Source organism: Daphnia pulicaria, chromosome 10, assembly GCF_021234035.1.
Source record: "Daphnia pulicaria isolate SC F1-1A chromosome 10, SC_F0-13Bv2, whole genome shotgun sequence".
NCBI lineage: Eukaryota > Metazoa > Arthropoda > Branchiopoda > Diplostraca > Daphniidae > Daphnia > Daphnia pulicaria.
Genome location: NC_060922.1, coordinates 6,736,520 through 6,754,771, shown reverse-complemented (window position 1 = coordinate 6,754,771; position 18,252 = coordinate 6,736,520). Strand labels below are relative to the sequence as shown.

Here is an 18,252-nt window from a genome sequence, read left to right as displayed (position 1 = left end):
TACTGGGCCATCATTCTAACAAGGACACTGCACAAAAGGCTTTGCATTTTGGCACCGATCAAACGACGTCATCGATTGTGATACCTGTGGTGTGAGGGAGGAGCAGCGGTGACATCTCATTTAATCTGACCTCGTCTTTCGCCGTTCCCTCTGGTACAGATAATAATAAACTCATTTCGGGCAAAGAAGTGACATCATCTAAAAGTGGAGACGTGGCTTGTTGTGCAACTGAATCCTCCGGGGGCGATGGTTCATCGAACAATCCCTTTTGTGGTTGAAAATTTTCATTCAATATAGGTAGACGTGACTGAAATATCTGAATAATGAACTCACCAAATTGGGGAACAAGTCTTCCAACTGTTGTGCATACAAAGATGCTAGACGCCTATAGTCCTGTTATGAGAAAAGACGCCACGTTGTCAAATGGAAGTGACGAGTATCAATCGATAAATACCATTACGTTTTACCTTAATATGATATTCAAAAAGTCGTTTGACTTTGATATCAGTTTCGTCCTTACCAAAAGGATCAACTGCCATTCCGCCGAATGTCAGCCAAGCAAAGAAGATGAAAAACTGCACAAAATAATTTAATTTCAATATTTAGTATTTTGCTAACTTTATAAGTTGTCAACGTTATAGCTCACCTGCATGAAAGGCATTACGGGGAAGTACAGAATAATAGTCTTCACGATGTTGTCATGATCGGGCCGCACACTATCTTGGTATTTCGTGAATGAATTGATAGACTCTTGGATGACGTCAGTTTGATTGCCGTCAGGCTGTTGAGGTGTGGGCTTGCCCAGCGAGGGTGTGGACAAATCACGGGCCAACATCGTGACCAGTCCGAAATAATACACCGCTATTATAACAGCCTAAAGATTTAAAAAAAAATGTCCGTGATTAACCTTCAGGTGATCCGTTTCAGCATTTGTTCCATGCGTACCTGAACGATGGCGTGTGGCATGTTCCTTTTCGAAAATTTGATCGTATTTCCGCAGCTCTTCTTGAACGCCATGAGCATTTCAACGTTTTTATGATGACTCGATTTGTTATTGTAGCAGCTGCATTTCAAACATTCTTTCAACAACAACAACATCCCTGCAAACGAAAAGGTGCGTCAAGTCTTAAGTCTTTATGTCATAATGTCAACAGCTGAATTATGAATCCTTACAATCAATGACGATCAATGGGGGAGGAGTCAAATCCCCATCTATTTCGGCGCGTTCAAGGATCAGTCTCTCGGACGGTAAAATAATTTCTGTCGATAGTTTAATTTTAAAATTATTTCCTCTCCTCCGTTCAGCGGATGTTGAGCGCTGACGATTGAACCGCTTTTACTTTTATTTATTTTACTTTGATTATTATTTATTGTTTTTGTTTTTTTAATTTATATTTATTATTACTATTATTACTTTTACGTTTTTATCGTTTTTGCGGAATTGGGAATTGCGGATTGGATTTAGGGAAGGGGTCGATTTTTTTGGGAGGAGGCCAGGGGGGCCTAATTTTAAAAGTGTCGTCTGCTTTCGACTTTCGTTCAGTTGAAAATTTCGAAAAAGTTAAGAGACAAAGTTCAAGATTTATATTCTTATAGATTTATTTGTTTTTGATAACCGTCATACTCCATGCTGTATAGCGGGTAAAGAAAACTAAGAATGCAAATCAAATTATTGTGGGATGAGCTATAGAAGAGTTAAACCTTAGTTTAATGTTAGTGCCAGACTAGCATTTATATGATTTCCCTGTTAATTAATGCATGGTAGTTTGTTTGCACAATGTAACCTTTTTTCTTTTTTGCAGATTTGAGGCCAGAGCTAGCTATCATAACTACACAATTTGCAAGTTGTTCTTGTGCAGGTGTTACCCTGTCGTCAGCAACATTCTCAGGATCATCACTTGGGTAATGATTTCCTTTACTTTTATTGCCCTGTGTCCTACTAGATATATTAATGCTGCATTTATGCAGTGTATTACATGTGAACCTTTAATTCTCCAATGTATTAACAATTACGGTTTACCTAATGTCTCATTTTCAACTATTCCTGACTTGTTGTTTCTGTCAATATTTATACGTAACCCATTTTCTAATTTTGTTTAGATAAAAAGCATCCCATCGCATTGGAAAAACTACTGCTATAAATCGAGTTACGAATCTCTCTTTCACCCCTTTCTTTAAATGTCTTTGTGATGTGAATGTGGGTGTATTCACGAGGACACCCTTTTTACCCTATCCCGTCTGGTGGTAATTTAATATTGGAGAAACAATCAACGTCTGTCCGAATTACGGATCTCTTCATCCCTTTCTTCCTATCCTGCTGCCTGGTGGATTCAACTTTTCAGCGGATGGATGGAGCAACTGTGGATGCCTGGCTGTGTTTCCATAAAGGTAGGACAAAATTGATCTCTATTCTTTTTTTTTACAATTTTGGGTGGCGTTGATTATAAATCGTTACGTAGTAGTTCGTAATTAGTCACGGAGTAGATCTACGATCATTCCTGACACCTGAGCTAGGCGGTTGACTGCAACTGTTTTCTCTCTCCGTTTTTATTTTTTCTCAGTTTAAAGGGTTTCACTGAAAATCTCATGACTGCAGATCAGGTTTTTTTTTGTTTTCGTACCTCACAACTTTGTCTGTGGGTAAACCATCAAATTTAAAAATATTTGAATTTTAAACACTTGAAGTGCAACGAGACAATTTTTTGACCAACAGGGAGATGCCGCCACACCAGCACCTCCTCATTTTAAAAATTGCATTCGAAACAACAGATAAGGAATCTTACCTTCCCTCTCTAGAGAACACAGGTCCGGGTACTTGTCTTCCGTACATTGATAAATAAATAGAAAGTATAGGATTAAATTTAAAATTTAAATCTCGATAAATTGTCAAATAAATGTACCACGTAGGGGGGCACTGACACTACGGAAAGCAAGAATCCAACTGAGAACTGCCCATCGGGCATACTGAAGGACAATCTTGGAACCCTTATTTAAAAAATGTTGATTGATATAAATTTAACAGCCGTTAATTTCTACAAGTAAACGTACCTGCGTTAGATCAGTTTTCAATGACATCATAAACATGGAAATGATTTTGGCTGTACCCTTAATTTCAAGAAAAATAAATTAAGCCAATTAAACATTGTAAGTTAATAAATTATTTACTGGAATGGCAGTTTGCATAGTAAAAAGACGTTGTAGGGCTGTAGACGTGAAGAACCCTAGCATTATCATTAAATTCAAAGTCGAAGCACTCTTCGAAATATATCTGATTTTAATTATTCAATCAAATCCATCAAGTAGATTAATACCAATTTAATTGAAAAGTTATTATCTAACTGATGGTATGCGATTTTTTTACCTGGTCATCGCTTCGAAATGCCTGTTTGTTATAGAAAATCAAAAGACAAACCTTGTTATTCAATGAAGAATTAGCGAGTAATGTTTTCTTTCACCTTCTTTGCGTCTCATTCAAAGCAAACTCGTATAAGATGGTCAGCGAAAGATAGCATACAAAATAGCCTACAAAGTGTTTCCACACCAACTTGTATATGCTTCCTTTCCACCTGTGCGATTTTTTGTGGTGAATGAGTCAATGGTATTACGTCGCAATCTCATATTTCAACATCACTTACCGGAAAAGAGTTTTGAAAATGTTGAAATAGAGAGCGTTGGGAGCCGGTTGTTTGACGGCCCCGTTCAGTCGTTCATTCATGACGAATCTTTAAATTGTCCGAAACAATTTAATAATTCAAGCTCAAAAGTTGGAAACAATTATTTGGCGGTATTATTGACATCAATAACACTGCATCACTGTTGGAAATTTCACGTAAAAACACAAATAAACTAATACATCACTTGACCAATTTCACAGGCCGAAAAACGAAATCAGCAATTCTTTTCAAAGCGGAAATCAAAGACAACAGCCTCTACGTGAAATGGCACACCTCTATTCTATTCACAAAAACTGTTGGCGTTTATTCTCGTCAGATGGTGAAGACCGACTGAGAAGGTCGCTATAACAACCTGTAGCGTGTAACTGTTGTTGAGCCATAACAGCCGGAAGGCAGGTAGAGAAAGTGGAACGTTTGAGAGTCTGTGCCTGCCGGCCTACTTTAAGCTCAGCTTTAAATTCAAAGGTCGTCTTGATTTTTGGCTTTTAGATTTTCTTTTTTTGTCGTTCCTAATTTGAATTAATTTCTTGGTTATGAATTGTGTTTGGGGTTCATATTTCTGGCTGTTAACAATCGCATAGTGATGACCTTACAACAGCTGGCGATGGTCGTAGCTTGCGATGAGATCGTGCACAATCACGTAGTTCACGTTCGTGTACTACGACTGACGGCCTGTGCCACGTCAGAAGTCTTTTCTTAACACTTTACAAGCTTAGTCTATCCAAGACTGCGAAAATTTGTCTACACTTATTGTTGATAAACTATTTGTTGACTTTTTGCCCAACTCATTTTTTTGTGAAATAGTGCAGTGTATAAAGTTGATTTAAAAAACTATTAAATTACATGGGCAACAACACAAGAGTCATGGCATTGCATTTTGGAACCAGCATCACTTTGGGAATCTATCAGTCAATAGGGACAATAAGCGATTTCATTTGAATATTATCGTCATCGATTGTGATGGCTGTAGAATTTCTGTCAAAAGCGAACGGCGATGGTTCACGAAATCTTCTCCCGTCTCTCGGCCTTTCTCCTAACACAGAGAATGCACTGAATACGGGGGATGAGGCGACTTTATGTAATGATGACGTGGGTTGTGTGACAGGAATTACTAGTGAATCAACCCGGGCTTTTGTTTTTGACTCACTCTTATCCTTCTGGTCCTTCTTTTTCTCTAGAGCCTCTAGAGCCGCATCAAAGAATCTCTTTTGGGGCTGAAAAAAATGAAATTCAATGGTCAAATGCAGCAACAGACAATAAATCGTAGAATTAGAACTTAAACAAATTTAACTAACTCACCAAATCGGGGAACAAATCTTCCAAATTTTGGGTATACAAAGTTCCTAGACGTTTATAGTCCTGTTTTAAGAAAAGATGTAAATTTTCTGCTAAGCTGTCAAACATATTGATGGTGGCTGAACATGGACACATGATACCTCAATATGAGCTTCAAGAACTGATTCAAGGTCAATGTCCGTTTCATCCTCACCGAATGGATTGACTGCCATTCTTCCGAATGTCAGCCAAGCGAAGAAGATGAAAAACTATAGACAAGAAATGGCGTTTCAATCATTTGAATTTAATTTAAAAACAAAACAAAAACGAACCAAACGTTTTACACCTCACCTGCATAAGTGGCATAACGGGAAAATACAAAATGATAGTTTTGACGATTTCGTCGTGATCGGGACGTCCATTATCCATGTATTTCGGTCCTGAATCTAGAGAATCTAGGGGTGCATCACCGTCACTCTGATGAGGTATGGGCACGAGCGTAGACAAATCACGGGCCAACATCGTGACCAGTCCGAAATAATACACCGCTATTATAACAGCCTAAAGATTAAAATAAAAAAATCTCCGTTATTGACCTTCAGGTGATTCGTTTCAATATTTTTTTTCCAAATATAAATTACCTGAATAACGGCGTGAGGCATGTTTCTGGTAGCGAATTTAATCATATTGCCGCAGCTCTTTTTGAATGCCATGAGAATTTCGACATTTTTGTGGTGACTCGACTTGCTATTGTAGCGACCATATTTAAAGCATTCTTTCAACAACAACAACATCCCTGGAATTCAAAAGAAATTTGTCCGTCAGTTTGCCGAACCGGATTAGCCTAAATACTTTTCATACAATCAATGACAATCAAAGGGCGGGGAGTCGTATCCCCATCCGTTTCAGCGCGTTCAAGGATCAGTCTCTCGTACGGTCGAAGAATTCCTTTTATTAATTTCAATCATAAAATCATCATGATTGTTATTTCAAATGCATTTGAAATAAGAATCTAACCTTTCCTTTGTAGAGAAATCATGTCCGGGTACTTGTCTTTTCCATGCAAGATGCAATAGGTATTAAACGATGGCATTTTTAAAAAAATTCTTATATTTTATTTGAATTACCACGCAAAGGGACACTGACACTGCGGCAAGCGAGAATCCAACTGAGGACCGCCCATCGGGCGTACTGAAATACGATTATGGTCCCCTGTAAATAAAATAAAGTTGGATAGAGCGCTATAAAATACGATAATAGCGTCGGTTATTATCTGTTTTGAAAACGTACTTCCGGTAGATCCATCTTTAATGACATCAAGAACGAAGAAATCGTTTTGGCTGTACCCTTATTTTCAAGAAAAATAAGTTAAGCCAAAGACATTGTAAGTTAATAAGCTATTTACTGGAATGGCTGTCTGGATGGCAAGAAGACGTTGTAGGGCTGTGGCCGTGAAGAACCCTAACATTATCATTAGATTCAAAGTCGAAGCACTCTTTGAAATGTACCTAATTTTAATTAATTTGAACCAATAATAAGTAATTGACTTGAAATGATATTTAAAAAACATTATTTGACTAGATTGAGCAGAATTTAACCTGGTCAAAGCTTCGAAATGCCTGCAGATAAAAAAAATTAAAAATTAAAATTGATTATTTAAAGTTAAAATTAAGTAATTGCATTTACTTTCTGCCATCCCCATCCAAAACAAATTCGTACAAGACAGTCAGCGAAACGTACAAGACGTAATAGGTCACAAAGTGCCGCCAAACTAATTTGTATATACTTCCTCTCCACCTAATATCATGCAAATTTGGTAGGAAATGAATGATATAAGAAACTATTTTCTTTGTCTTGCTGTGACGCAATCGATTTCTTGAAAGGACTTACCGGAAAAGTGTTTTAATGCTGTCGCAATAGCGGGCGTTGGGAGCCGTTCGTTCGACGGCTTGGAGTGACGGCACTATCATCACTTCTGATTTTTTCCTAAACGAACTTTTGGAGGTTTTTCTAGACGGGCCTAGGGAGGACGTTTTTCTAGATGGGCCTAATATGGAAGAGGTCTTTCTAGACGGCCCTTGGGAGGACGTTTTCTTTTTAAATGAGAACTGATGAGCCAGCGGTACGGTGGCTGCATCCAGAGTCGTGAATTCAAATGACTTTGCACGGTTGAGAGGGCGATGTTCATTCAGGTGATCATTCATGATGAATCTCCAACTCGATATGAAATCTGAAATGGAAATATGTACAAGAGTCTTATAAAGGCAGTGGGGCAGCCCAGCATTGCACCATTTTATAAATTACCATTGCATCACAGTAGGAAATTTCTGGGAAAGACACGTCATAGGAAACATCACTTAACACAAATCGCACTAGTTGGTCTATGTCAACAACAACAACACATACCGGCACTTTTTAATTATTGGCAAGAAGGTGCAGACACCTCGACGTGTGCAAGGTACGCACCTCTTTTCAACGCATGGAAACTATGAGACTGGCGTCGGCGTCAGATGCTGAATCAAACTGGAAAAGTTGGGAACAGGGCTGTAACTGTTCTTGAGCCACAACACAGCCGTAAGGCAGGTAGAGAAAGTTATAGACGCCACTAGAACAGGGTCTGGCTGCCGGCCAACTTTCAAGCTCAGCATCAACCAAAAAGAAAAAACAGTTATGTGGCTATAGCACTTTCTGAATTCATATCATTTATTCCTTCATTCTATAACAGGCATTTATACAGGGCGAAGACGGGTGGCTACAACATATTTGTATAAGCCGCCCAAAGCTCTACAGCACACCATGTACACATATGTTTCTTTTGTAGGTCTCAAACATGAACAACATTGCTGTGGATGGTTACTGACTCGTTATATTGCTGTTGCGGCTGAAATGATATTGATTTGAAACATTTAGTCGGGTAATTTAATGTCTTTAAATTTTTGTGACTAACCATCATGCCGAAAAAGTCTTCCAAATTTTGAGTGTAGAGTTTCGTCAACCGAAGCGAATCCTGTCGATAAACGTGTGCAAATAATTTGATGAAATCTTTAGGAGGTGGCTATTAATTTACAAACCTGAATGTGTGTCTTGAGCAGATGTTTGATATCGATGTCAGTCTCGTCAGTTCCGAATGGATTCACGGCAGCTCGTCCAAATTTTAGCCAGGCCAGGAAAATGAAAAACTATAATCAATAATTTCCCAATGAATTCATTTGCTTCAAACCGATAAATAGAAATATGAATAGGGTGTGTAACCTGCATGCTGGGCAATATAGGGAAATATGAAACAATGTTATTTGCTAGTTTATTCTCTTCTTCGTTGTCCTCGTCCAGATTACGGGCCATGAGCGTAAGCAGTCCAAAAGCGTAGACGATTATTATGGCTGCCTGTTTCGGACAAGAAAAGAAATTAACACTAAAAGACAAAAAAACCTTAAAAAGGTTTTTTTTTTTTAGTCTGAACAAAGAATTCGGCTATACGTAAAACGCAGCTGACCACTTTCCAATCTGGGTCAACAATTTTTTTCTAATAAAGGAACCGCTGACGTCTTTGAACTAGTTACATAGCAAGTGCGTTCAACCGTAGATAATGAAAGACGATGGAAAGTTTGATTGAAATCGGGTTTTACGCATCTTAGAGGAATTCTCATCATGGAAATTTATTATCAAATCGTGTATACCTGAATGAGAGCGTGCGGAATATTTTGCGTTCCAAACTATTTCGCAATGGCGTTTAAAAAATGTCGTTAGAAATGTGTATGATAAAGAAAAGTTTAAAAAATGAGTGTGTGAATAAGAAATCAAACTTTGATGGTGTTTCCGCAACTTTTCTTGAAAGCCAAAACAGCTTCAACGAGTTTGAGATGGCTGGATTTTTCGACGAAACGATTCTGATTCGACGTTTCCTTGAGTAAAAGCAACATCCCTGGATTTCTCAATGGCAATCGTAATCGTTATTAGACAATAAAATTGGCCCCATTTGGATTGTTTAAAAAACACGGCCTACAATCGATGGCCACTAAAGGACGTGGTGTCGAATTACTGTCATCGGCGTCAGCTCTCTCCAAAATTAATCGTTCCTTGTCCCGGAGAATTCCTATTTTTTTATTATAGACGGTTGAAGAAAAACAGATTTCACCTTACTATTATTAGGATTGATACCTGCCGTCTGGAGTGAAAACATGTCTGGATATATCTTCACGAAAACAAATGTCAGTTTAAATTAAATTATTTTTTGAAATGAATGAAAAATAATTTTATTTACGTCTCGGAGTGGTTTACTAACAAGTCTGAAAGTGAGGATCCAAGAAATGACCGTCCAGCGAGCAAATTGTTCAACTATAAATGGTCCCTAGTTGCACATCAATTAACAAGTTAATAGGTTTAGCGAGTAATATAACATATTATGCAGACACATTTACTTCTGGCATATTTGGTTTGATTGCTAAGGTAAAACAACCGATGACTTTAGCCGTGCCAGGCATCATTGTTTGCATGGCGAAGAGTCGCTGCATAGCCGTTGAAGTGAAGAAGCCTAGCATAATCATAAAATTAAACGAGTTCTCATTGCGGGAGCAATATTTCGCCAACGCTGTAAAAGTTCTGCGCACAAACATAAGCATTTGTGTTATTATATTGGGAACAAGGTGATTCAAATGAAATGATAAATTACTTTTGTCCGTCTTCGTCGAGTATGAATTTGTGTAAAATGGTGAGCATGTAGTAAAGAGTGTAGTACACCAACAAATTGCGCCATACCAGTTTGTAAATGCTTCCCTTCCACCTGCAATGCAGATCAAGGACAAGTACTAGTCAATGTGTCCGAATTTCTACATGTCACAAAACACGCAAACAGGTGTAGTAACACGTCAAACAATCACTTCAAGTTAGAACGTAACGAAACGAGTCCATCAGGCTCATATTTATCTAACAGGTTTTTAGGTGATATGCACTAAAATAAATTGTGTTTTTACTTACCGCATGAGAATGCAAATGCATTCTCCGAAACGATTAGCATCGGGTGCAGTATTGGCGACCGCTAGCGCACTCGGCACTTGGAACACTTGACTCTTGCTCCTGGGAATTGCATTGAATTAATTCATCTTGGCGAATAATTTCTTCATCAGCGCATGATGTCTGGCTGAATGTTAATTGTAGAGTATAAACCTGTTTTTCGTACTAACCTTTCGTAATGCATCATGATAATTGGCCAATGATTTGACGTCGGGGAAGCTGAAAATGCGGACGGGCGGCCGCTACATCCAAACCAACAAGCGCGGAGCGGCTGTCCGCCGTGAATTCTTTGTCGAGACTGGGCGATAGGGCGGGTCGATTCTTTTTTTCTTTCTTTCCCAAAGAGCAAACCAATTTCACTAGAGGAATCCCGGAAGAAAAAACGCGAGAGAAACAATCAAACGGAATGACGAAGCCCGCCCTCTGCTGGCCCCCGTTGATCTTGCTCGTAAAGAAGCTGAAACTGCTCAACAGAATAATCTGAAGAAAACTGGGTCTGAGCTGCTTCTCAGTTGAGCGAGCCGTGCCAAAGAATAGACGACCTAATTAACCAATCGGTTTTGGGGTCTGAATCATTTGTCTCTTAAATGATTCGGCGCAATCTCTGGAACGAACTAGGCTCTATTGTGTCAATCCTCTATTGGATTGCTGTTATAGTGTAATCACCTTTTTAGCTACTTTTCGTAGCTACCATTGTCACTATACTCGAATTCTTTTTTCTTGGGGGAGTAACATTTTATAACATAACCCCTCCTTATCGTCTCTGACCATTTTGTAACCTGATACTAGAAAATCCGAAAAAAAAAACCCGAAGGAGTGGTGCCAAAAATGGCCATAACTATTTGATCGCACTGGGTATAGGAAGAAAAAAAAAGTAGCTTAAAGTCGTTAGAGGCTTTCACTCATGAATGCGCTTAAAAATGTAAATGGAATTCCGAAACTATAACTCCAAAAATATTGAAAAATCGATTGGTGAAGTGATTAGGTGTTTTTTTCGGTTTTATATTTTCGCGCAAAACGTAACTGCGTGATATCACGACCCCGAGAAAATGGAAAAATTGCTCCAGATATCTCTAGAGCCCAACTTTCTACCTCTTCTCTCGGTTCGTTTAGATAAAAGGACAACGCCCCTTTGTGACACGCAATAAATTGTGTTGGCTTTCTCCTTTCTCTATCACAGGCTTGTTACTTTGTTGGCATAGGAAGCACAAAATCTTTACAACGACAAAACAATCACGTGGTATTCATCTCTTTTGAAAAAAACATTTTCTTTTTTTTTTTTGAGACGTTGATTGTTATTTGAATCTTTTCCAACAAGAATCGAACGCAGTTAAACCAGTTTTCTTTCTTAACGGCTAAATCTTGTCCTCGTGTTGGCTTCCTACACAGTGTGTCTTCCCACCCTATGTTGACACCAGCCAAACCAATTTGATAGAGTTATGATTTATGAAGCTTAAAATTGAATATGTCCATCTTCTTTTTCACCCAAAATCAAAACTACTTTTCCAAACTAATTTGTGACATGTGTATTATGCTCTTGACTATTTCAATTGCTTCGATATCATTACGGGGGGTGCATGCTGGCTTTGCATCTTGGCAAGGTCACACGCCATGAAAAATCTCTCACCAAATAGGGACGTGAAGCGAATCGGTTCGAGTGGCGTCATCGATTGTGATGGCTGTCGATAGCCGTCGATCGTAAACGAGCGGTGATGCGGTCTCGTAATTTCTCTCTTCCATCGCCGATGCTCCCAGTATAGAGAATGCTCCCATTTCGGGGGAGGAAGGGATGACATTTAAAACTGGGCTCGTGGGTTGCGCAACTGGAACAACCGGCGGATCATCCGGAGCTTTCGATTTGGACGCATCCTTGTCCTTGTTGGATTGAGCCTTTAGGGCTGCGTCGACGTATTTCTTATGGGGCTGATGAAAATGGTATTTCGATATAGCCAGATGTATCATTCCAATTACAATAGCTAAATTAATTAACTCACCAAATTGGGGAACAAGTCCTCCAACTTGTTTGTATACAAATTTCCAAGACGCCAATGGTCCTGTTATAAGAATTAAAACCATTTAATCAAGTATGGGTGTGTCAATCGATAAAGGCGGATACATTACATCAATGTGAGATTCGAGAAGGACATCGAGGTCAATGTCCGTTTCATCCTCACCAAATGGATTGACCGCCATTCTGCCAAATGTCAGCCAAGCGAAGAAGATGAAAAACTGCAGAATAAAATTGATTTTGAATAAAAAGAATTATAATAACACTACGAAGGTTATCTGACCTGTATCAGTGGCATTAAGGGAAAGTAGAGAATGATATTCTTCACGATGTTATCATGGTCGGGACGTCCACCGTCTGGGTATTTCGGGAAAGAATCGATGGACTCTTGGATGACGTCAGTTTGATGCTCCTCAGGCTGTTGAGGTATGGGCTTGCCCGGCGAAGGTGTCGACAAATCACGGGCCAACATTGTCATCAATCCAAAGTAATAAACCGCTATCATAACAGCCTTGGAGGGATTAGAATTCCGTTATTAGACTTGTATATAGCAAAGATCCGTTTAAATTACCTGAATAACGGCGTGTGGCATATTTTTGGTTGCGAATTTGATCAGATTTCCGCAGCTCTTTTTGAACGCCATGAGCATTTCGACATTTTTGTGGCTACTGGATTTGTTGCTGTAACGATTGAATGTCGAGCATTCCTTCAACAACAGCAACATCCCTGCAAAATGAGAATGCCAAAGTCAGACCATCAAAGAATATTTGCATGTCAACAAGTGAAATAAATTCTCACAATCAATAACAATCAATGGGCGAGGAGTCAAATCGCCTTCGGTTTCAGCGCGTTCGAGGATCAGCCTCTCGTGTGGTTGAAGAATTCCTTGATAATAAATTTTAATTGTAACATTTTTAATGAATTCAAAATTCACGAAGAGAAATCGAACCTTTAATCTGGAGGGAAATCATGTCCGGGTACTTTTCTATATCGTTAATAATTGAATATTAAATAAGGAATTTATTTTTTTTTAGTTAGAATTAATTAATTTACCACGCAGGGGGCCACTAACACTTCGGAATGCCAGAATCCAACTAAGAACCACCCATCGAGCATACAAACGTACGACTACGGAACCCTGAACATATAAAATGTAGCTAGCAGTTAAATAAGTTAACAGCCTAAGACAAAAAGTAAATTTTCGGCAAGTATAAACGTATCATACCTCCGGTAGGTCGGGTTTCAGTGACATCGTGAACGAAGAAATGATTTTAGCAGTACCCTTATTTTCAAGAAAAATAAGTTAAGCCAAAGACATTGTAAGTTAATAAATTATTTACAGGAATGGCCGTCTGCATAGTGAAAAGGCGCTGAAGGGTTGTAGATGTAAAGAAGCCTAACATTATCATTAAATTCAAAGTGGAAGCACTCTTTGAAAAATATCTAAAGAAATCAAACCCATTAAATAATTTATTTTAATTCAATTAACAATTTATCTGACTAGAAGTGAGCAATATGAAACCTGGTCAATGCTTCGAAATGCCTGCAAATTAAAAAAAAAAGAAAACTGGTTTATTCAAGATAAAAATCAACTTGATCAATTAAAATTAGTCACCTTCTGCCCGGCTCATCCAACATGAATTCATAGACGATGGTCATCAAAAGATACAAGGCATAATAGATCACAAATTGTCGCCAAACTAATTTGTAAATGCTTCCTCTCCATCTGTAAATTTTTGTTAAGTAATGATGAGATCATTTCGAAAACTGAGATTGTGACGCAATAATTTTCTAAATTCCTTGCCGGAAAAGAGTTTTGAAACCGTCGAAACGACTGGTGTTGGGTGCCGTTCGTGTGACGGCCTGGAGCGACGGAACTCTTGTCATTTCAGATTTTTTCCGAGAAACTTGGGAGGCTTTTCTAGTCGCTGTTGCATGGAAGGCATCTTCGGAATGAACGTGGCGATGAGCATCCGCCTGGGCGAATTCGAATGATTTGGCAAGGGTTAACGAAACGTGTTCATTCAGATGCTCATTCATGATGGAAGTCCAGTTATTCAGTTGCTCTGAAAAGTAGTTGCACGCACACAACAACAACAAATGAAAACATCACTCTGAACAAGCCTGTGAGTGTATGTCATCCGCACAATCCGGCAGTGCTTTGATTGGCAAGAAAAACGCAACTCGAATGAAGATAACTGTTTTCGATGTGCGTTAAATTGTTGCCGTTCGTATCAGCTGGTTGAGAAAACTGTGAAGGTCGTAAAGGACATGTAACCGATCTTAATTCACAGCCGTAAGACGGCGGGTAGAGAAAGTTGAACGCCATGAAAGTCTGGTCTAACCTAGACAAATTTTTAGATCAGCATAAACAGCATATAAACTATTATTTGCTGCCATTTGGCATTGTGTGTCCCTGTTGCTATACACGTCCGAGTTTAACTGATTGCCAATTTCACTTTTTCATATATACAACACAAAACCTGTATTCTTGTTTGGATGCCAAAACCAAATGTAAAAATCAGTTCCGTAATTTTCGGTCGACTGGAGAGCCGCCGAGGTAAAAAACGAGTTGCGTAATCCAGTCCATAAAACGGCTGGGCACCAGTTGTAAGCATGTTCAAATGTAAAAAGGTGCAAGTGTACAAGCGCCTTTAAAATACCTCATACAGACAACTGTTCATTATTAAAAAGCTTGTTTGCAAGAATGTGCAAATATAACTGATTCATTTTGATAGGCTTAATATTTGTAAATAGCAATAGTAATTTTTAAAAATCTCCAAAAATCACCTGCTATTTACATCTCCATTACGATTTTGACATTTAATTTTTTATGATTTATATGCGTAAATAAAATAGTGCTTCGGTCAAGTGACTGGTATGAAATGCACTTGTTAAAGTTGTTATAAATGAACTATTTATTAAACGACTTTTTTACAAAAATCCTCTTTTAAAAATCTACGTTACATTTGAACATGCTTACAACTGGTGCCCAGCCAATAAAAAGAAAAATGTAATTTTAAAAATTTATGAAAATCTTCACCTTTCTAAAGTCAACATGCAGATGGCTTCACAAATTATAATGACAGCGCTTAATTACTTTTCCTATTCTTTATTTTTCCCCCTTCAAATTCTTTTGAATTCACGTGTCTCTCCTTATGAAGGTCGTGTCATAGTAATGTGCACCTGATTACCTGTAAGCCATAGGTTGCAGCAGTGGCAAGTTAAGGCGACGACTTTTGAATCGAGAAAGTAGAAAATCCTCTATCGTCTGGGTCAAATATTTATGCAAAATGCGGCTTTTAAAATTTAATCTGGTACCTGTGAAAGTCTTTTTGGATTTACGCGTTAATTTCGTTTGCCATTTTTGGTGCTGGTAGTTGATCCATTTTTTTTTATCCACTTAAATGCTACGATCATCGGTTCGAGCGATGGACTTGAAAAATGCTTAAAACAGAATCAGAGTCAACCTAAAAAGAATCGCAATTTTATTCAAATTCAGGCGCCAATAATGAATACAAATTAAATATACAATTAAATCAACTGCAGCAGCAGAGGATGTGTCTACACGTCGAAGATTCTGTGGCAACGCAAACAAAATATTCGCTTGAATAAATTGCGATGGTGCATGTGCAATTTGCTCTGTGCGTTGTATGAGGATTTTTCGAAAACACTTTGGACAACAGCGCAAATCTTTGCCGAAATCAGCAGGCTGTTTCTAGGAATGGAAGCTTTGAAGGCTGTTCTTGGTTATTAGATCTAAATTGCTTTTGAGGCTACACATATTTGAGATCGATTAATTTTCGCCTTACATGTTTTGTTCCGAAATTTTCTCACCAAATTATAAAAGACGTCATCCAACTTTTTCGTATACAATTCTGTCAGCCAGTTGAGATCCTACAAGTAAATAAAATTCTAAATTTAGAAACTTTCTGTTGCCATTGGCATTCTAGCCGTTTACCTGCATGTGAGCTTCGCAAAGTTTTCTGACGTCAATGTCCGTGTCGTCGTTTCCAAATGGATTCACGGCTGCTCTGCCGACACTGAGCCAAGCGATGAATACGAAAAACTACAAAGCATTGTGTGTGCAAGGAACAATTTATAACTTAATTATCAAAGATTGGCATCTCAAGGGAATACCCAAGTTAAGAGAGACAAAAGTGAAAGTGAAAGTCAGACGTATAAAAGTCAACCTGGATGTAGGGCATCACGGGGAAGTACCCAATGACGTGGCGGACGATTTCATTGTCAAACTTTGGAAGATTGCGAGCCATCGCCGTAACCACCCCGAAGCAGTAGACTACAATGATGACGGCCTTTAAGCCAACAATCACCACAATATGGCAATGCCATTAACTCAGTACAGTTATATTTAATCATTTCCTTTTTTATTTTTAAATATACCTGAATGACAGCGTATGGAATGTTCTGTGTAGAGAACTGAAAATGGACCAAATAACCTTCGTTATTTCCATGTTACGCAATATGGTGTATAAACAAGATAACGGATAATATACCTTGATGATATTGCTGCAACCTTTTTTGAACGTCATGACGGCTTCAACGTTCTTGTTGTGACTTGACTTGTTAATATAACGGTCTTCCTTGACACACTCTTTGAGCAGCAAAAGTAACCCTGAGGACAGAATCCCATTATTTTTACTATTTAATAGCCTAGTTTAAAACAAATCTATTTGATATGTTGCCGTATATGAAACGTACACTCGATGACAATTAAAGGGCGTGGTGTGGGATATCCTCCGCGCTGAAGAATACGTTTCTCCTCCTCCAGAAGGATCCCTATACAGTAAATAGAGGTTCGAGGTGTCAAACGGGAGCTCGTCTTATAATTTCACTTATCACTCTATAGTGAAATATAACCTGAAGTTTGGATTGCAGTTAAATTTGGAAATTTGTCTCGCAAAGGTTTGCACACGGAGCGGAATGTGAGGATCCATGCGAGGACAACCCACCGGGCGTACTGGTCAACAATATCCGGACCCTTTCGTCCCAAAAGAAAATAAACATTTAGTAAGTTTATTTGAATAATAAATAAAATATCTGACGTCGTCTGTTTCACAATTTTATACTTCAGGTAAATCTTGTTTCAGAGACATGATGAAGATGGTAGTGGTTTTAGCTGTACCAGGCGTCGTCATCTGCAGAGTGAACAAGCGATGCAGCGCCGTGTTGGTGAAGAATCCGAGCATAATCATCCAGTTAAACGAGCGCGTGTAGCGGGCGAAATAGGCGCTCAAAGCCTCAAAGTGTCTGTCAGAAGAAAAAGGGCTACACGTGAGAATAACTCTTCTTTGAAAAAGGTATGTGGACAAAATTTGAATTAACTTTTTGTTGTCCTTTCCCAAACCGAAATTGTAGAGTGCTGTTAACGAGAAGTAAACGACAAGGAAAACCAGTGAATGCCTCCAAATCATCTTGTAGAGACTTCTCTTCCATCTTTACCATTTGGAATGGAAAACACAATAAAAATTGAATGGCAATTACATTAATACTGATGATATAAATAAATGATAATTAACGTGGTTTACCGGAAGACAATGTTAATACTTTCGCCAAAACGGCTGGCGTCAGCAGCAGCTAACATCACGATCGATGCCTTTTTACTGCTCATCGTGTAATAGGACCCTCGACAACTGCTACAGTATCAAGCCGCAAATAATTAGATTGTTCGTGTTAACCAACCAAAAAATAAATCAACCAATAAGTGCGATGCTTAAGTACACAATTATACAAAAGATAAGAAAAACCCAGGTATACTGAGCCTTCAATTCACTCGTTATCACATTTAAAGCTCACGCCGTTATAAATAACACAGTATTGCATTAATTTATTGTACAATTTATACTAAAAGGGAAAACGACCTCACTCCCTCTAAAATATTAAATTATACCTTGCAGGTCTAGTAAATTTAAAAAATACGATTAATAAATTTGTGGTAAATATTTCACCTATTTGAATCTATAAAATTTTGATCAGAATTTGGCATGCTATTTGAAATCTCACTCGGCGAGAAAGGATGGGGGGTATGCAATCTCCAATTGGGCTAACACGGTTCGTCAAACCGGGCGTTGCTGTACCCTTACTGGAAGTATTGCATGGCCTAAACTCACTTATATAGTACTTATATCCAATAATGCATACAAACTCTATCAAGCCCGGAAAACCTCACCACCGCAGAGATCATTCCTGTTGATAAACAATCATGGGGTTCGTCAAGGTTTCAATCATCACACTATATAAGGTTCCATTTTAAGCAATAGTCGG

At 38.5% G+C, this 18,252-nt stretch overlaps 5 protein-coding genes and 2 long non-coding RNA genes across 9 annotated transcripts; 2 read left to right on the top strand and 5 right to left on the bottom strand.

Moving 5' to 3' along the window:
* Positions 1-24: 24 nt before the first annotated feature.
* On the bottom strand, positions 25-3,775 carry LOC124314731 (bestrophin-4-like). The gene is made up of 13 exons (XM_046780065.1): positions 3,636-3,775; positions 3,456-3,566; positions 3,362-3,382; positions 3,166-3,268; positions 3,049-3,105; positions 2,901-2,985; positions 2,784-2,819; positions 1,174-1,260; positions 946-1,100; positions 647-874; positions 468-575; positions 334-393; positions 25-265 (listed from the first exon to the last, which is right to left on the bottom strand). The coding sequence occupies exons 1-13, from the start codon at positions 3,713-3,715 to the stop codon at positions 59-61; spliced, it is 1,338 nt and encodes a 445-aa protein (XP_046636021.1). The 5' UTR covers positions 3,716-3,775; the 3' UTR covers positions 25-58.
* LOC124314964 lies at positions 1,285-2,246 on the top strand. Its single transcript, XR_006911436.1, has 3 exons — positions 1,285-1,641; positions 1,803-1,902; positions 2,101-2,246. It is a non-coding gene; the product is annotated as an uncharacterized LOC124314964 (long non-coding RNA).
* LOC124314994 lies at positions 2,349-2,753 on the top strand. The gene is made up of 2 exons (XR_006911467.1): positions 2,349-2,388; positions 2,714-2,753. It is a non-coding gene; the product is annotated as an uncharacterized LOC124314994 (long non-coding RNA).
* Positions 3,776-3,871: 96 nt separating the features above from the next.
* LOC124314687 (bestrophin-4-like) lies at positions 3,872-7,454 on the bottom strand. Its single transcript, XM_046779985.1, has 14 exons — positions 7,254-7,454; positions 6,840-7,179; positions 6,636-6,746; positions 6,548-6,568; positions 6,355-6,457; positions 6,240-6,296; positions 6,077-6,161; positions 5,967-6,002; positions 5,811-5,897; positions 5,591-5,745; positions 5,301-5,510; positions 5,111-5,218; positions 4,974-5,033; positions 3,872-4,888 (listed from the first exon to the last, which is right to left on the bottom strand). The coding sequence occupies exons 2-14, from the start codon at positions 7,151-7,153 to the stop codon at positions 4,580-4,582; spliced, it is 1,656 nt and encodes a 551-aa protein (XP_046635941.1). The 5' UTR covers positions 7,154-7,179; positions 7,254-7,454; the 3' UTR covers positions 3,872-4,579.
* A 200-nt stretch (positions 7,455-7,654) lies between these two features.
* On the bottom strand, positions 7,655-10,264 carry LOC124314754 (bestrophin-4-like). The gene is made up of 13 exons (XM_046780099.1): positions 10,130-10,264; positions 9,924-10,022; positions 9,619-9,729; positions 9,368-9,548; positions 9,211-9,297; positions 9,108-9,141; positions 8,953-9,042; positions 8,753-8,871; positions 8,627-8,662; positions 8,202-8,333; positions 8,021-8,128; positions 7,897-7,956; positions 7,655-7,830 (listed from the first exon to the last, which is right to left on the bottom strand). The coding sequence occupies exons 1-13, from the start codon at positions 10,144-10,146 to the stop codon at positions 7,774-7,776; spliced, it is 1,131 nt and encodes a 376-aa protein (XP_046636055.1). The 5' UTR covers positions 10,147-10,264; the 3' UTR covers positions 7,655-7,773.
* A 1,206-nt stretch (positions 10,265-11,470) lies between these two features.
* LOC124314697 (bestrophin-4-like) lies at positions 11,471-14,573 on the bottom strand. Its single transcript, XM_046780003.1, has 13 exons — positions 13,772-14,573; positions 13,583-13,693; positions 13,490-13,510; positions 13,308-13,410; positions 13,193-13,249; positions 13,021-13,105; positions 12,917-12,952; positions 12,766-12,852; positions 12,539-12,693; positions 12,251-12,478; positions 12,081-12,188; positions 11,954-12,013; positions 11,471-11,882 (listed from the first exon to the last, which is right to left on the bottom strand). Exons 1-13 carry the CDS (start codon positions 14,005-14,007, stop codon positions 11,583-11,585), a joined length of 1,587 nt encoding a protein of 528 aa, XP_046635959.1. The 5' UTR covers positions 14,008-14,573; the 3' UTR covers positions 11,471-11,582.
* Positions 14,574-15,096: 523 nt separating this feature from the next.
* Positions 15,097-18,080, bottom strand: LOC124314752 (bestrophin-6-like). Of its 3 annotated transcripts, none has more exons than XR_006911287.1 (13): positions 17,937-18,080; positions 17,517-17,624; positions 17,314-17,424; positions 17,058-17,238; positions 16,849-16,969; positions 16,690-16,767; positions 16,485-16,603; positions 16,372-16,407; positions 16,161-16,283; positions 15,929-16,036; positions 15,805-15,864; positions 15,500-15,743; positions 15,097-15,437 (listed from the first exon to the last, which is right to left on the bottom strand). XR_006911287.1 is itself a non-coding variant. In XM_046780098.1 (12 exons), the coding sequence occupies exons 1-12, from the start codon at positions 17,972-17,974 to the stop codon at positions 15,672-15,674; spliced, it is 1,155 nt and encodes a 384-aa protein (XP_046636054.1). In that variant the 5' UTR covers positions 17,975-18,080; the 3' UTR covers positions 15,439-15,671. The 3 variants fall into 3 exon arrangements, 1 of the variants encoding a protein (XP_046636054.1); XR_006911288.1 differs by having other exon boundaries at positions 17,517-17,621; XM_046780098.1 differs by lacking the exon at positions 15,097-15,437 and having other exon boundaries at positions 15,439-15,743.
* Positions 18,081-18,252: the final 172 nt, after the last annotated feature.

Excerpts from the sequence above, each read along its gene's own strand:
- LOC124314731 (XM_046780065.1), bottom strand. The coding sequence starts at position 3,715 with ATGAATGAACGACTGAACGGGGCCGTCAAACAACCGGCTCCCAACGCT. Across the intron at positions 3,567-3,635 it reads ATTTTCAAAACTCTTTTCCG|GTGGAAAGGAAGCATATACA; the intron begins GTAAGTGATGTT and ends AAAATCGCACAG. Across the intron at positions 1,261-2,783 it reads GTGTTCTCTAGAGAGGGAAG|AAATTATTTTACCGTCCGAG; the intron begins GTAAGATTCCTT and ends AACTATCGACAG.
- LOC124314687 (XM_046779985.1), bottom strand. The coding sequence starts at position 7,153 with ATGAATGATCACCTGAATGAACATCGCCCTCTCAACCGTGCAAAGTCA. Across the intron at positions 6,747-6,839 it reads AGCATTAAAACACTTTTCCG|GTGGAGAGGAAGTATATACA; the intron begins GTAAGTCCTTTC and ends GCATGATATTAG. Across the intron at positions 6,569-6,635 it reads TTGGATGGGGATGGCAGAAA|GCATTTCGAAGCTTTGACCA; the intron begins GTAAATGCAATT and ends TTTTATCTGCAG.
- LOC124314754 (XM_046780099.1), bottom strand. Across the intron at positions 9,730-9,923 it reads TGCATTTGCATTCTCATGCG|GTGGAAGGGAAGCATTTACA; the intron begins GTAAGTAAAAAC and ends TCTGCATTGCAG. Across the intron at positions 9,298-9,367 it reads TCAAACCAAATATGCCAGAA|GGACCATTTATAGTTGAACA; the intron begins GTAAATGTGTCT and ends ATGTGCAACTAG.
- LOC124314697 (XM_046780003.1), bottom strand. The coding sequence starts at position 14,007 with ATGAATGAGCATCTGAATGAACACGTTTCGTTAACCCTTGCCAAATCA. Across the intron at positions 13,250-13,307 it reads CTATGCAGACGGCCATTCCT|GGTACTGCTAAAATCATTTC; the intron begins GTAAATAATTTA and ends CTTGAAAATAAG. Across the intron at positions 12,953-13,020 it reads TGTTAGTGGCCCCCTGCGTG|AAAAGTACCCGGACATGATT; the intron begins GTAAATTAATTA and ends TTAACGATATAG.
- LOC124314752 (XM_046780098.1), bottom strand. The coding sequence starts at position 17,974 with ATGCCAAATTCTGATCAAAATTTTATAGATTCAAATAG. Across the intron at positions 17,625-17,936 it reads AATTTTATAGATTCAAATAG|CAGTTGTCGAGGGTCCTATT; the intron begins GTGAAATATTTA and ends TTGATACTGTAG. Across the intron at positions 16,408-16,484 it reads GTTGCAGCAATATCATCAAG|TTCTCTACACAGAACATTCC; the intron begins GTATATTATCCG and ends GTCCATTTTCAG.